Raw genomic sequence first — 14,667 nt, forward strand, 5'->3', positions numbered from 1 at the left:
TTCTGTCTTAAGTTATTCATCACTCATCTGCAGTTTCACAGCTAGAGTCACTGAAGACCATTACAGTATCAAACCTGACTTTCTTCAGGAAGTCCTGTCCCTGCTTGCACAAATACACACCCACGGCTGCCAGAGTTGATGCTAGTTTTCCCATTAGTATGAATACTTCCAGCAAAGGAAAGGGACTGCTGCTTGCACAGATGTTACTGCATGTGACCTCTTTCTTGAAATCTTTCACAGTCAATCAAAGCCTTTCTCCTGCATGGAGCTCTGAAGTGTGAAATTCCTATCCACAAGTGAAGCCTCACTAACTTCATTTCCAAAAGGCACAAATTTCTTCCGCGGCTGGACACTACTTGGAGCAGCAGCAGTTTTCGTCTGTTTTCCTTTCTTTTCTCTTTGGCTGTCACTGGCTACTGAACTCTAAATCACATATTTCGAACAAACTGGAATGCCAAAGAAGCAAGTGCCAGTGCAGACATACAAAGAATTAATGGAAAACTGAAAATCTTTCACTCCTTTTCCTTTGGATCACAACACATCTTCCCTTTCATGCATATAATTTCTTCCTCTGATAAACTTTTTGAATGTGCAACATTTTCTTTGAATCACAATGCAAATGTGATTATTGACACTAGTAATATAGAAACTGAAGAAAAGATGAAAGATGTCTGCAAAAATTGAGCTGTGAAAGGAAATTATTTTTGTGACACCTCTCTTTAAAATATTAGTCATGAATCATTGTCTTGAAGTTTTAAATTCCTCACCTGTCCAGGGGTGTTTCCTGTGTGCCAGAGAGCATTTCTCAAGTGTTCACCAGTACCAGTTGTTGAATTCACTACTTTGAGTGACACACCAGAATAGCCATAAGCCCTAGTAGGTTTGTCCTCCCAGTAGGTCTGAGTGACCTGCTTCCACATCAGAACATAAAATCGACTGCTGGACTGGTAGCCAAATACAAAGCCAGCATAGTCATCATCGCGGTCTGTGTTAACATAGAATGTCCCACTGAAGTCAACGGAGCTGAACTCATCGTAACCTGGGAGAGGATAGAACAGATGAACAACAGAGTTGCAATGCTGGCTCCAGCCACACACACTCAAGAGTCCCAGTTCTGTCCTGAGTTTTGTCAGGAGTTAACTATTTTTCCATTTCCTTATCTGTAGGAGAGGAGGTAATTACCTCCACCTGCCACATGCCACAACTTGCCTAACTATAACATGGGGGCTTCTAGAGAGAAATAGAGGGGCACTGAAAACAGCAAGCACTATACTTCAAATGGGTGCTCATCACTAGATCACTATAGTTACTTTTCCAAAGACAATGGCTGACATCTGATACTCACCTACAGCTATTCCAGGATCAGAGTTGGCAGTCTGCACCAGTTCCTTGCCTTGGTGTCGAATAACCCAGTTGGGATCAATTTGAGCTGTTCCCTTAGGGTCCAGGGGGACCATTTGGAACTTTCTGAAATCGGTTTCACTGATGGCATTGTTTTCAGGGCATACATCATAAATATCTGGGACGTTGTCATTGTCAAAGTCATCTTTGCAAATATCACCTCTGCCATCACCTAAAAACAAGAACAACCAAATGCAATTGTTAGCAATTTATCCAGCTTTCCTAAAAGCTGTCCCACTGATAGAAGAAATTTATACTATCAGTATGTTATTCTCCTGTTTCTCAATGAATGCTCCAAATGATTCCAAAGAAAGCTTCATTCTCTGAAAGTCCATTTGAAAAGTTACTGGTGGTGACTAGAAGTAATCAGATCAAACCAGGGCCAATGTTGTTGTTGATAAAATTGTCCTGTCAGTGTAAACCTGTCAGTGGTTTATGACAGTGATCAGTCTGGCCCTAGCCTATACACAGCTTTAGAATAGAGGTGGGAAAAGCTGAAAGTTTGCTACATCGATGTAAATTCATTAATGCTTGTATTACATTTTCAGTTCAGTTTGTCCCAGATGTGGAAACAACACCACATTTTAATATGTGCAGTGTAAGTGAATTAAAACAATAGTGTTAACATCTTAATCTTCCTGCACATTTTTAAATCCTTATATATTATTGAAGATATTAAACTTTTTTTCAGACTCTTATCTCTGATTCAAGATTCCTTCAGAAACAATCCATCTAAAGTTACTTCATATTTCAGAATTGTCATCTCTACAATGAAAGAAAGTGGGGATAGTATTGCAGTAAAGTATGCAGTCTTTCTTATTATAAAAAATGTAGCACTTCAGAAAAAATGATAATAAAAGTAAAGAAACATTGTATACAATAGAACTAGCCTTGGAGGAATGGAAACAAGAAGTTTTATTATATGAATTGCAAGACATTTTTAGAGAACCTCAAAATACATCCATACAGTTCAGCCACAATTGTGCTTCTGCTCAGCACTTTAACTACTGTCTTTCTTAATTTATCCATAATATTGGTTGAAACCAGGAGATGTGACTTGTCTTGCATAACAGGTGGTGAAAGGAGACATTCAAAATATTAATTGCATTCCCAATGCCACTGTTATTCAGTGGCACACAATAGTACATACATTTGAAAATAAAGTAGAAAAACTTTGCTAGACAAGTATAGAAACAAATTTGAAAATGGCTCCAACTTTTATAACAGAAAGCACTGAGTATTACATTGGGCACTAAAGTAAAACTAGAACAGTCAGCTAATTTGTTTCTACCCTCATGCAACTGAGCATCTGCTTTTCTTTAAGTGTTGGTGATTACTCTAAGAACATGGGAATTAACATAACGGGAAATAGCTACAATCCAACTCATTTAGTATTGACTAGATGCTTCAGAGATAAATGGGAAGCTAATTACTATGCCTAAATGGCATAGTATTATCCAAGTATGAAGCTTTCAGAAAGAATGCAGAATGAGTTTTAGGCAACAGCCAAAAAAAGTAGTTAGAGAAAGTGAAGTATCTAATATCTCAAAGACTTTCTGTAGTTCAAATATGTGATAAAATGATCCCATTTTTTCACCCTGGCAATCAGCTATGGAGAACTCCAAAGCCTGACCAGCTGCATGCTCCTGTACCTGTTTTCTTAGCACTACTGGAGAGAAGAGAATGAATTTCCAATTTTATTCCCTTTGCCAAAATCAAAGAGGTAATTGTTTAATTACAGGAGAGTCTAATTATTCACCGAAAGTCCTGCTGACATTCATTTGGCACTGAGCTGCTGCTGACAACACCGATTCCCTGTTGAGGAAAGTTAAAAAGTGTTTGTTTGCTCAGTCATGTCCAACAGCTCTTTCCAGGGCCCCATCTTTATATGCTGTAGCTCAACTTCAAAAGCATGGGACCATGTTTTGGATTTATTGATTCTTTCCCAAGATTTCTATTGGACCTGCTGCTAATGACAGTGGTGATCTGGCTGAACTCCTTAAATTTACATTTTTTGTGAATCCTTACCCCTTACATAAATGCAGTCTCCCTTGCAAGACTATAAAAATCTGTCCCAGTTTGGGGCACCTTTATCCTGGAACATTTCTGAAATTTAGAAGACAGAGTTTGGCAAGTACAAAGATATTCTGCGTATATAATTAGACTGAAGGGTTAAGTAATTTAAGAACTACTACTGACTACCAACCAGAAACTTCCCATTTCCAGTAGCTGTCTTACCAGGAAACCAGTCAAGGCTCAGGATTTTATCTTTCTGACTGTACATAAAACTATATTGAGCAGGTATTAAATTTTGCTTTCAATTCCACCAGCATAATAACCATGGAATGATTCCAGAAAGCTCTATAATTCAGAACAGAAACTGATCACATGCATTTATTGTAAGGAGTACTACCAGCAGACATATGATGGTTTTCAAAAGATGGTAATGCTTTCTCAAGTTATGTTTATGACTGTGAAACTATCACTATTTCATTACTGAAATACTGCCAAGCTCAGAGGACTGTTTGAGAGTGATCAGCAATATTTTATCACAGAACTGGAGAAAAGAACAATTATGTATCCACTTTTTAACTGACACACATAAATCAAGACACACTTACAGATATCTATAAGGCAAATTTGAGAAAAACTGTTCAGAAATTTTTTTAATAAAACTAGTTGAACATGAATTTTAGTTTTAAACACTCTGGATTTAGATTTAAAAAGTCTGTTTTTCAAAATAGAACAGAGTAGAACCCCATATTTTTTCCATTTCAGTTTTCAGAAGGTAACTTGTTTTGAAAGAAAAGCAGCTTATTTTTCATTTTTAAAGACATTTGAAATTCAAGGTGTTTGAAATTTATCAGAAATGAATACTCCAAGATCAGCATTGGATGCCATCAATTAATTGAAATTCGTATGACATTGTTCTTACCATCAGAGTCTTCCTGCTCAGGGTTGTATCTGAGGCGACAATTGTCTCTGTCATCTGGGACACCATCATTGTCATCATCAGGATCACAGGCATCTCCTTTGCCATCTTTATCATGGTCAGCCTGGTTAGCATTGGGGATGTAAGGGCAATTATCTTGGTTGTTCTGGTGGCCATCTTCATCAATGTCCTCATTGTTGTCACACTGGTCACCAACAAGGTCATTATCTGCATCAGTCTACCAAAAAATATTTAAAGAGTAAATTTATTATTGTTACTAAAGTACAGATAAATTGGTAATTAATTCTTTCAACACTTCTCTTCAAGGACTTCTCCAGAGACAAATGATACCATGATAACAACCATGCTTAACACAGACACATATCTTCAAAGTTGTACAGCCACTTATTCTGCTATAAGTGCATAAGGTTTGATCCCCAAGATGCCTCCAGGGTAGGTCTTCGGCCACAACCTTCATTGCTCCCATTCTAGAGATCACAGGGAAGCATCAGTCTGGGCAGCATATTATCCGATTGCTTCTGTGTATTTGATGTTACTTATCTGCACATGGACCAATGAACTCAGGTAAATGCAAAGCAGTCCTGAGGCTGTACTCTCTTTCTATGGTGGAAGGAAAAACAGTTCAAAGGCTGGAAAACACAGTAAAGGCATCACTCTACTTCCCTGACAACCTGAGATGTGAAAATGAGCAATACAGATCCACTTCTTCAGCCTGGCAGTAATCAAGGTCTGAAGGTCATTCCTATATTCTTTCATCTGCTCTCATTCTGATGCCATCATTAAAGAAACAGTCTAACATTTACCTGGTCTGGATTATGCATCAATGGACAATTATCACACTGATCACCAACTCCATCACCATCTGTATCACTCTGGTCTGTGTTATAGACGTAAGGACAATTATCTCGTTCATTAAATATGTCTATGAGAAAAAAACAAAACCAAAACCAACAAAAGATTAAAGAAATCCAAATGATACAGTATCAAGAGCAGGGAGCTATCGACTGTAAGAGTCACCAATAAAGAAACAAGGCTCTTAAGGGGTTCTTAGGCTTTCTCAATTCTACATGAAATACTGACAAGTCTAACATTAGAAAGAAATTACAGTATAGAGTCCACTTTTCTCAATAAGATGTTTGTATGTATTTTCCTAAAGGATTTTGCTAGAAAAATTCTTCATATCTTAAGAATTTAGCCCTTTTTCATAGGATAACAGATAATAATTTGACTTTGATTTTCTTGCCACACTCTAAGAAATGGCATAGAATGCACAGCTATATATCATGGTGGAACTTTATGTGGGAGCAGCTGCATTAATGGTCAGCTGCCTCAGCACTGATTTTACCAGAAAAAGTTCATCATTTATTGCACAGCATGCTGAATTTTCAAGAGAAATTGTTCCTCCTCGGGAAACTTTACTATACATCCAACAAACTCCTTCAAAATTACACTTTGTAGAAAAAAAAAAGAACAAAATCAAGACATGCTGGCATACCTGTCTGTAAACAATACAAGAACCCTTTCCTACATTACATGGTCCAATAATACATAATTACATTTTTCCTCAACTGCAGATATACCACAAGTAATACTAAGAACTTGATGATCAAAAGGATGAGAGAACTTCAAAACGTTTGGAACAGATGGAGGAATTAATTGCTTTTAAGATTACACTGGTGAAAAACTTGATGTGTTTTATTCCTCAGTAATACCCACTGTAGTCATTTAGGGACTTTATAGACAACTATACTATACAGAACAAATAAATCTTCTATTCCTTCTCCTGCATTTTTTAGCTGCTACATCCTATTTTATTCCCTGTATGTATAAAAGCAGGTATTGAGCATAGAGCAAGTTGTAGGTGTGGAACAGCACTTTATTCCAAAAACTGAGAGCATACCATCTCCATCAATATCCACAGCACATGAATCACCCTCCCCATTGTTATCTGTGTCAATCTGAGCAGGGTTGTGCACATAGGGGCAATTATCACAGCGGTCACCAACTTCATCCTTGTCATAATCAAACTGTCGAGGGTTGAACAGAAGTGGGCAATTGTCCTAGTAAGAAGAAACAACGTTTCAGAATGTAAATTGCAACTCATGAAAGCTTAATATGAAGTGGTAACTCTTCCTGCTCATCTTGGACAGAGGCAAAAAAACCAAACTATGAATCTGTTATTTTTTCAACGGACAAGCTGTATCTACAACACTGAAAATCTTGGTGGTAATGGGGCAGCACCTGGACAGCCTGGTTCATTGTCGCTTTGGTTTTGTACAAGCCATGTCAAATGTGTTCAGTATCTCACTAGGATTACAACAGGCATTTAAAATTTTATCTGTACTCAGATATTATTAAAAAAGTGTATCACTAGTACATGTGTGTGTTAAAAAAGATCAGAATATGTTGTAAATTCAGGCCAACCTCCAATGGGTATTAAGTTTTTTGGAAAAAATCCTTCTGACTTTTTTGAAACAAACTAGTATCTCTAGTCTCACTTTCTAAACCACATATTTTTATTTTTCAGTTTAAACAAAGAATGACTTCTAAGTAGGTTGTGTCCTATTGCATATGATTGAAAAAAGTTTCAAAAAGCAGAGAATTTTGAAAAATTCATTTCAGTTTAGTCCCTAATTTGAATGTCTGCCAGAATAAGAATTCTCATTTCATACATCCCCAAATTAAACACAGACTTCTGCAGAAGCACAAAGAAGTATTCAGTGTGCAGAGTGAAGAAGATTAAAACCAAACCAAAGCAAGAGGAGTAAGCATCAGCATCATTGAATCTGAAGGGAGATCATGTGGGAAAAAAAAAATCTTTAAACTACTTTTCCCCTGCTAAAGCAAAAACCATTTACTACGAAATAATTTTTTTAGCACAATATTTTACATTCCTTGGAAATACAGTTTACACACAAAGGGACAAGCTATAGAGGTAATTCATATTTTTATACTGTCCAGAAAACAATTTCTGGCTACAATTTTTCAAATGTATGTATTAAGTCATATTGTTTTATCAAATAATTCTTTGTTTTTTTAAATACTCTAAAGAGGGTCTCTATGAACACAGTTCTAACCTTAGGCTCCCTCTGAAGGAAGAAGAGGAACAGTAAATTCCTAAAAGCAACTAGGGTGAGTGCATCCTAAACATGTTCAGGAAAGGCAGGGTAAAGCCCTGTCTGGAGGTGCCTCTGTCCTTTTGCTCAGTGCACAGGGAGAACAGGTTTAGACTAACTGCTTATCTTTTAGACTCTGCAGATAAATAAATTTCAGTCTCGCTGGCATATCTAAAGGAGGAAGGTATGGACAAGGCTAGGTACTTTCCTCCTATCATTTTCCCTTGATGTTAGCTGTGTTTATAGTTATTATTGCTCATCATATTTTGTTTCCAGCACACCTTAGATACAGTATTTACCAGCTTTTTCAAATATAATGGCCACAGCATTCTCCCACTGCAAAATAAAAATCTAGTAACACTTTCCATTGAATTGCTTTCCTGTACACAAGTGAACCCAGAACTAATATGGAGAACATAACTCAGCCCTAGGTTCCCCTGATTCTTTGCTGTGCACAGTGCTTCTCTCTTTTGACCCAGCACATCTTTATTCTGCATCAGATTATCATTCCTGGAAGGCAGTGCTGACTAACTTAGCTGAAAGTTTCTGAAAAATAGAGCTCTTATCTATTGTAATGGTTTCCCTTAAAACCAGATATTTAGGTTAAATGTGCTGAAGACAGAGAAATGCCTCTTACTTTATCATCTTCGACACCATCGTTGTCATCATCCTCATCACAGGCATCTCCTTTGCCATCTTTATCAAAGTCTTCTTGGCCAGAGTTAGGCAGAAGCGGACAGTTATCCTGGCCAAAAGAAATCATTAATACATTATGTTTATGACAGAATAACTTGTCTGGGCAGACTGTAAAACCAGAAGAATCAATCACAAAAATTTTTTAAAGTGACTGTCTGGTTGCTGACAAAGATAGTAGTTCTTGTGATGCCTTCATATGGTAAAGTAAGTGAAATACATCTGCAACTCATTCTACTTCCCAGCTCTCCTTCTGCTACAGGGATGTTTCCAGTAAATTTTAGATGAAACTATCTAGCAGAAAATACACATCCCTCACACACACAGATGCACTCTTACATCAGCTTTTTATGGACAACTCATGAAGTATGTTCAAGGATTACATATAAAACTACAAGGATTGGTTGCCAGAATAATAAAAATATAAGCCAGGAGATGGTCTCCAGAAACAGTTGTTCTGACAGAAGTTACTGGAATGAAGTAGTACATGGCAATGAAGTGGAACACTGTAAGAAAGGGTTTTGAAAAATATGCCTTTGCACTCTCATGCTTCTATGACTTTGAAAATAAAAGGCAGGTGTTTTTTTTTTTGTACAATTCTTTGTAAATAATTGTTATTTTAAACAAGGAATTCTTAGGTTACCTTGAAAAAATAAGAAGTGAAATAGCTTGCCAATTTTTTAATATTCCTTTCAAAACTACAAAAATTAGTAAAAGAAAAAAAAGAAAAAAAAGGATTGCAATTCTACCACAGGCTAAGAATAAATACATCTATAAAAAAAACCACTCTGTTATTCTTCCTATGTCTCATATTTCATATCTTAGACCAAAACTGAATCTGCTAATACAGTGTAGAAATAAATCTTTTGTAATAGATAACATAAGAGGATGAACATTATAGTAAGGTTTACTGCCCTGTTTTCAATTGTAGTAGTTCTAAGAGTATAGATAATATAATAAAAAAACCTAGAAAATCTATGCTAAGTGTGAAAAGCTCAAGGGAAATCTAAATATTTATGGTGTGTCTACCAAATATCTGTGAAGAGCCCTGAGTGACCAACTCAACACCAGTCACACACACACAAACTCCCACTTTTTTAAATAATTAAAGGAATTAGTTGAAGCTTGCTCAATCACATTGTATGCTTATATTTGTAAGTTTTTCTTTCTTCTTGTATTCTCTATAGAATTTAATCCAGTTTCAAACAAATCAAGTAGTAACATGGTGACTTCATGGCAGCAAGTTCCAATAAATTTTGCAATAAGAGGTAATGGGATAGATAGAATCATAGAATCATAGCATCAGTCAGGGTTGGAAGGGACCACAAGGATCATCTAGTTCCAAGCCCCCTGCCATGGGCAGGGACACCTCACACTAGATCAGGCTGCCAGAGCCTCATCCAGCCTGGCCTTAAACACCTCCAGGGATGGGGCCTCAACCACCTCCCTGGACAACCCATTCCAGGCTCTCACCACTCTCATGGGGAAGAACTTCTTCCTCACATCCAGCCTGAATCTCCCCACTTCCAGCTTTATTCCATTCCCCCTAGTCCTATCACTACCTGACACCCTAAAAAGTCCCTCCCCAGCTTTCTTGTAGGCCCCCTTCAGATACTGGAAGGCCGCAAGAAGGTCACCTCGGAGCCTTCTTTTCTCCAGATTGAACAGCCCCAACTCTTTCAGTCTGTCCTCCTAGGAGAGGTGCTCCAGCCCTCTGATCATCCTGGTGGCCCTTCTCTGGACATGTTCCAGCACCTCCAGATCACTCTTGTAATAGGGGCTCCAGAACTGGACGCAGTACTCCAGGTGTGGTCTCACCAGAGCAGAGTAGAGGGGGAGAATCACCTCCCTTGACCTGCTGGCCACACTTCTCTTGATGCAGCCCAGGATCTGGTTGGCTTTCTGGGCTGCAAGTGCACACTGACAGCTCATGTTGAGCTTCATGTCCACCAGCACCCCCAAGTCCCTCTCCTCAGGGCTGCTTTCCAGCCAGTCACAGATGAGAGAGATTCTACCAGTGCACTCTAAAAGTCACAGATATTAGTAGGAGGACTTGTTAGACATCACAGTTTCTGCTTGGGAACTCTTGAGGCATAAATGCACTAGACACTAGAGTTCTTTGGTTCATCTATTAATAAAGTTGTGTCTTGGTATAATAATTCTTTAAAAAAAAAGCTACTTTCAAGTGAATGAAAAAGATTTTAATTACAAGATATCGATAAGATTTTTGATTATGGTTATTTACAACTACTTGCTTTACTCATACAACTTTGATTAGAAAATAAGTTAATTTTCAACCATATCAGTTCAAAGAAAAAAGCTTCGAGTTATTTTTTTTTAACTGAATTACTCAATTAGGATATTTCATAACCTGAAAGTATGTGGTATTTTTAAGGTGGAGTTTTTTGGGGGGAACAGAGAGTTCCCTTAAATGAAGTACCTGTGTCTGTTAGATCAACACGTATGTTACAGAAACCATGAATCAATCTTTGGAAATGTTTTTTGTTTTTTTTTTTTATGAGTTCATTGTGTTGGATTTTTGATGAAAACTAATAGTTTGCATTAACTAATCATTACATCTTGAGCCAACATGTTACAGATTCTGATGACAGGAACTGAAAAAGAATATATGAAATGTAATTGCCGAATTGGCTGGATCCACAATGGCTATAGTGAGGAAGATCAATGATCAATGCTCAAATTGCCATCAGTGTCTGAAACCCTTCTGCTGATAGAGCCATATTCACAACTTCCAGTGGATTATGTTTGACTGACTTCTGATTTTCTCAGATTTTTTCAGTTTCTTGATGTGTATTTGTGCTTTTTTCTGGGGTGTCCTAGAACTCAGTCATGTTTGCATTTCTTTCCTCATTTTTAAGCAGAATTTACTGTGCTAGAACTTTGAGAATTTAGAGACAGATTGTTTTAACAATGAAGGAGAAACCAAAATTATTCAAGTCTGGTGGAAGAAATATTTCTGAAAACATCAGGTGGGACAGTATTGCTCTTGTAGCTACAATCAATTCAACAAAACACTTGAGCACTTGCTGAAGTGAAAGCATGTTGGTGATCCAGTGTTGTCAGTGGTCCAGTGGGTAGGTGTTTAAAACTTATGCCTTCTGCTCAGATAAAGTTCACATTTGCTGCTGCAAACAGTATATGCCCCCCTGTATTGTGCCTGTCATTCAACCATCAGTGAGACCACTGTTTAGAACAGGGATCCACAGAACTGCCTGTTAAGAGTGGTTGCCTTCACCCCTCAGCTATTTGGGCCACTGTTAAACTGGTGGACCTGGAACAAATTTCTGGTTTTGAAGAGCAGTGTACCTGCATCGAGATGAGACATCCCAGAGGGCTTCCCATTTTTTGAACAGTTTCTACTGAATAGAACCTCAGGCCATGGAGCTGAGGAGGATTTAAGGGCATGCTTCAGATGAGCACAGAACCAGGTCCTAGGGAATATACTATGATAGACACCCACTGCTAAACCTACACTCCACCAGTTTTAGGCTCCCTGATGCTTTTTTTTCCCCCTGGTGTATCAATTTTTCATTTTTAACTACAGCAGCACAGCTGCAGCAGCAAGACCAGAGAACAGGCCCTGCCAGGTCCAGAGCCAATGGTGGCAGGCAGGCCATTACTCTCAAGAGGGTGTGAATTGGGACTCCACATCTCTGAAGGGTAAGAGAGGCTACATTTTCCACCCTCTCCCACTGAGCTTTTGCAATAAGGAGAGGTCCGCTGTCTAATTACTCATATTCATTCCTCTCTTAGGTTTCTATTGCAAAAAAATTATTTTCAGAGTGACCTGCTTAACTCTTTAAAAAGACAGAGTAGCTCAAGAAAGTATTTAGAACTGTAGATCTTATGTGGCCGTCAGTGTCCTACAAGCCTTGCAGCGAGGATTTCATACCCACCTGTGCCCAGAGATTCCTGTTTATTTCTCACTAGCTGTGTGCACCACACCCGTGCTTCAAGCAGCTCCTGCTTGATACACTAACTCTATTTCCAAGCATCCCAATTTTCTGTGTATTCTGAGCAGGAAGAATTCCAAAGCACAGGACTCTGGATTTCATTCTGAGAATTCTATAATGGATCTAGCATTAAGGGAACACACATTGCACAACATTTCCTAGAAAATGCACAGGCGGTAACAGTCAAAGCTTAATGGAAGCAACCACCAGCTTGATGTTGAGAAGTCTTATTCACAACTATTCAGAAAAAAAAGAGATAATTTTTTTTTATGCCATAGCATTTTTACCAACTTCTTTTGCTTACCTTCACACAATGGTAAGTTGCATTAGCAGCACAGACCAAGTTATTATTAGGCCAGCCATCCAAATCTGAATCTTCACCACAGAGGCGTCCATCACCAGCATAACCTGTTCTACATTCACATTTGTACATAGGATCACTGAAATGGCCCAGATAGATGCACTCTGCAGACTTGTGGCAGGTGTGTGTCTTGTCTTTGCATGGATTCTCAGGTTCACAAACCTGTGACAGACAAAACACTCACTGAAACCCAGTGATATTTGCAGTCAGTCATTTGTAACTCAACTTTGTCAAAACCGAGCTAGTTATTTAGATGCCTAAAGACAGGAACGTTCTTTTAATTGTATTTAGTAAGTCATATTACTCCATCAGTTCACAACTCAAGACAATGTGTACAAGGAACATAATTAAAACAAACCACAAGAAAAATTGGACATTAATCAACAAGCAATTAAAGTGATTAACAATTCCAGAACTCTTTCTGCTTTTTTCCAGATGTTATTCATTGCCAGAATTTAACTGCAACAGAAAGTAGACGGTACTCACCACTTTCCTTTAATGTTCTGCCTGTCAGCATACATGGACTACCTTGTTTTCTTAAATCAGAGAACCTAATGGGTTTTATTATATCTTTTTCATCACTTTGCTTATTTTCACTGACAGTATCTGAGAATCTTACAGAGATGATTGATATTTAGACTTCACATGTTGAACTAACCACAGACTGATTCAACAGCAAAACAGAGATGTCATCCCATGACATTCATTTTAGCATTTTTGTCTTGTCTATCAGACCATAGTATTCCCTATCACTTCATTCTGTCCTTCAATACTGATAGGCATTGGCCTAATAGAGCTACCTGAGATCCTCAAATACATGTCTGATGACAACCACATCAAAAGTGTTGTACTTATGGAGAGAACAATCCCGACTAGTCAATTTCCTGTCCCCAGAGGAGGCACATGCACCTGAGAGAAAGAAGTTCAAAGCACGGGAATGCTTGGTCGAATTTTATACGCATTTGATACAACTGTGCTGATGCGTAAAGCAAATAAAACCCTTAAAAAAACAAAACAAAAAAGCCAAACCCAAACAAACTAAAAAAACAACAACCTCAAATTCAGGTTTTTTTTTGTTACTTAAACCAAAAATACCCTGGAACAGCAGTTAACTATTTCACATGCTTCCCTTCAAAGATATTTTGAGGTGCAAATTACTCAAAGTCATCAAGTTCTTTTCAACATCACTTACTTGCTTCTCTGTCTTGGCAACTTCCAGCCCCACTCCATAGGGCTGACTTCCTTTATAGCGTGGAGGACATGGCAAGCAGTGGAATCCTGGATTTGTGTTCACACAGCGATGGATCTGATTCACCTTAAAGCAAACATCTGACACAGCTATACACTGCATGAAAGAAAAAAAGAAAGAAAACAAGAAACCATTAAATGGTTGTGTAATTCCCAAATAATGAAAATTTCACAGTGATTTCCTGATGTTAATGGGAACAAAGTAAATACCTCATCAAGATCCTCACAGACAGTACCATTTCCAAGGTACCCTGCAGGGCATGGTCCACATGACCAAGACCCATCTGGGTAACTATTGCATTCTGCTCCAGGAAAGCAAGGATTTGATAAACATCCATCTGGTAAAGACACATAAAAATAAATTTAATCAGGAGCATAAGCACTTAAAAAATAGGTATTTTCTGTTCATTAGCTTAAATCACATCTCATGCAACACACCTTTATAAAACCCTTTAGAATTAGGGTTATTAAATCAGCAGTACATTAAATGCATTTAATATGAAAATACTACACATTGCTACATCCAGTCGAATAAATTACAGCATACTGAGGCCCTGTTTAAGAAACGCATCCTTGTTCACTGACCTAAACAGCATCCAAAATACTTAGATTGTGCTTTCTTGGTGTCAATTCATAATTATCCATAATAGCAATAATAGTTGCTCAAACTGAATAAAGAATGACTGAATACCAACCAATCGGGCAATCTTTCTTATTGCACATATCATGTTGCTTGGTATCCCCCACACATGGCTTTCCTCCATACTGCGGCTCTGGACTGTTACAGAGGCGAGACCTCTCACGAATTCCTCCTCCACAGGTAACAGTGCAGGCAGACCATGGAGACCAAGGACCCCACCGGCCATTCACTAGCACATGCAGAAGAGAGGAGAAAAGCATCACAGGCAATGTACAGTAACA

The 14,667-nt window shown here is 38.1% G+C and overlaps 1 protein-coding gene across 1 annotated transcript in view; it reads right to left on the minus strand.

The window, feature by feature from the left end:
* THBS2 (thrombospondin 2) overlaps positions 1 to 14,667 on the minus strand; it is a 38,587-nt gene that overhangs the window by 9,442 nt on the left and 14,478 nt on the right. Inside the window, exons 9-18 of the mRNA XM_054396732.1 lie at positions 14,442 to 14,615; positions 13,957 to 14,084; positions 13,691 to 13,843; positions 12,442 to 12,660; positions 8,108 to 8,215; positions 6,255 to 6,414; positions 5,158 to 5,276; positions 4,337 to 4,571; positions 1,346 to 1,573; positions 768 to 1,039 (exon numbers count right to left, since the gene is read on the minus strand). Coding sequence (XP_054252707.1) covers positions 768 to 1,039; positions 1,346 to 1,573; positions 4,337 to 4,571; positions 5,158 to 5,276; positions 6,255 to 6,414; positions 8,108 to 8,215; positions 12,442 to 12,660; positions 13,691 to 13,843; positions 13,957 to 14,084; positions 14,442 to 14,615 — 1,796 coding nt within the window. The remainder of the gene's footprint in view (positions 1 to 767; positions 1,040 to 1,345; positions 1,574 to 4,336; positions 4,572 to 5,157; positions 5,277 to 6,254; positions 6,415 to 8,107; positions 8,216 to 12,441; positions 12,661 to 13,690; positions 13,844 to 13,956; positions 14,085 to 14,441; positions 14,616 to 14,667) is intronic.

The sequence above is a fragment of the Indicator indicator genome, chromosome 2 (genome assembly GCF_027791375.1).
Source record: "Indicator indicator isolate 239-I01 chromosome 2, UM_Iind_1.1, whole genome shotgun sequence".
NCBI classification, from domain to species: Eukaryota; Metazoa; Chordata; class Aves; order Piciformes; family Indicatoridae; genus Indicator; species Indicator indicator.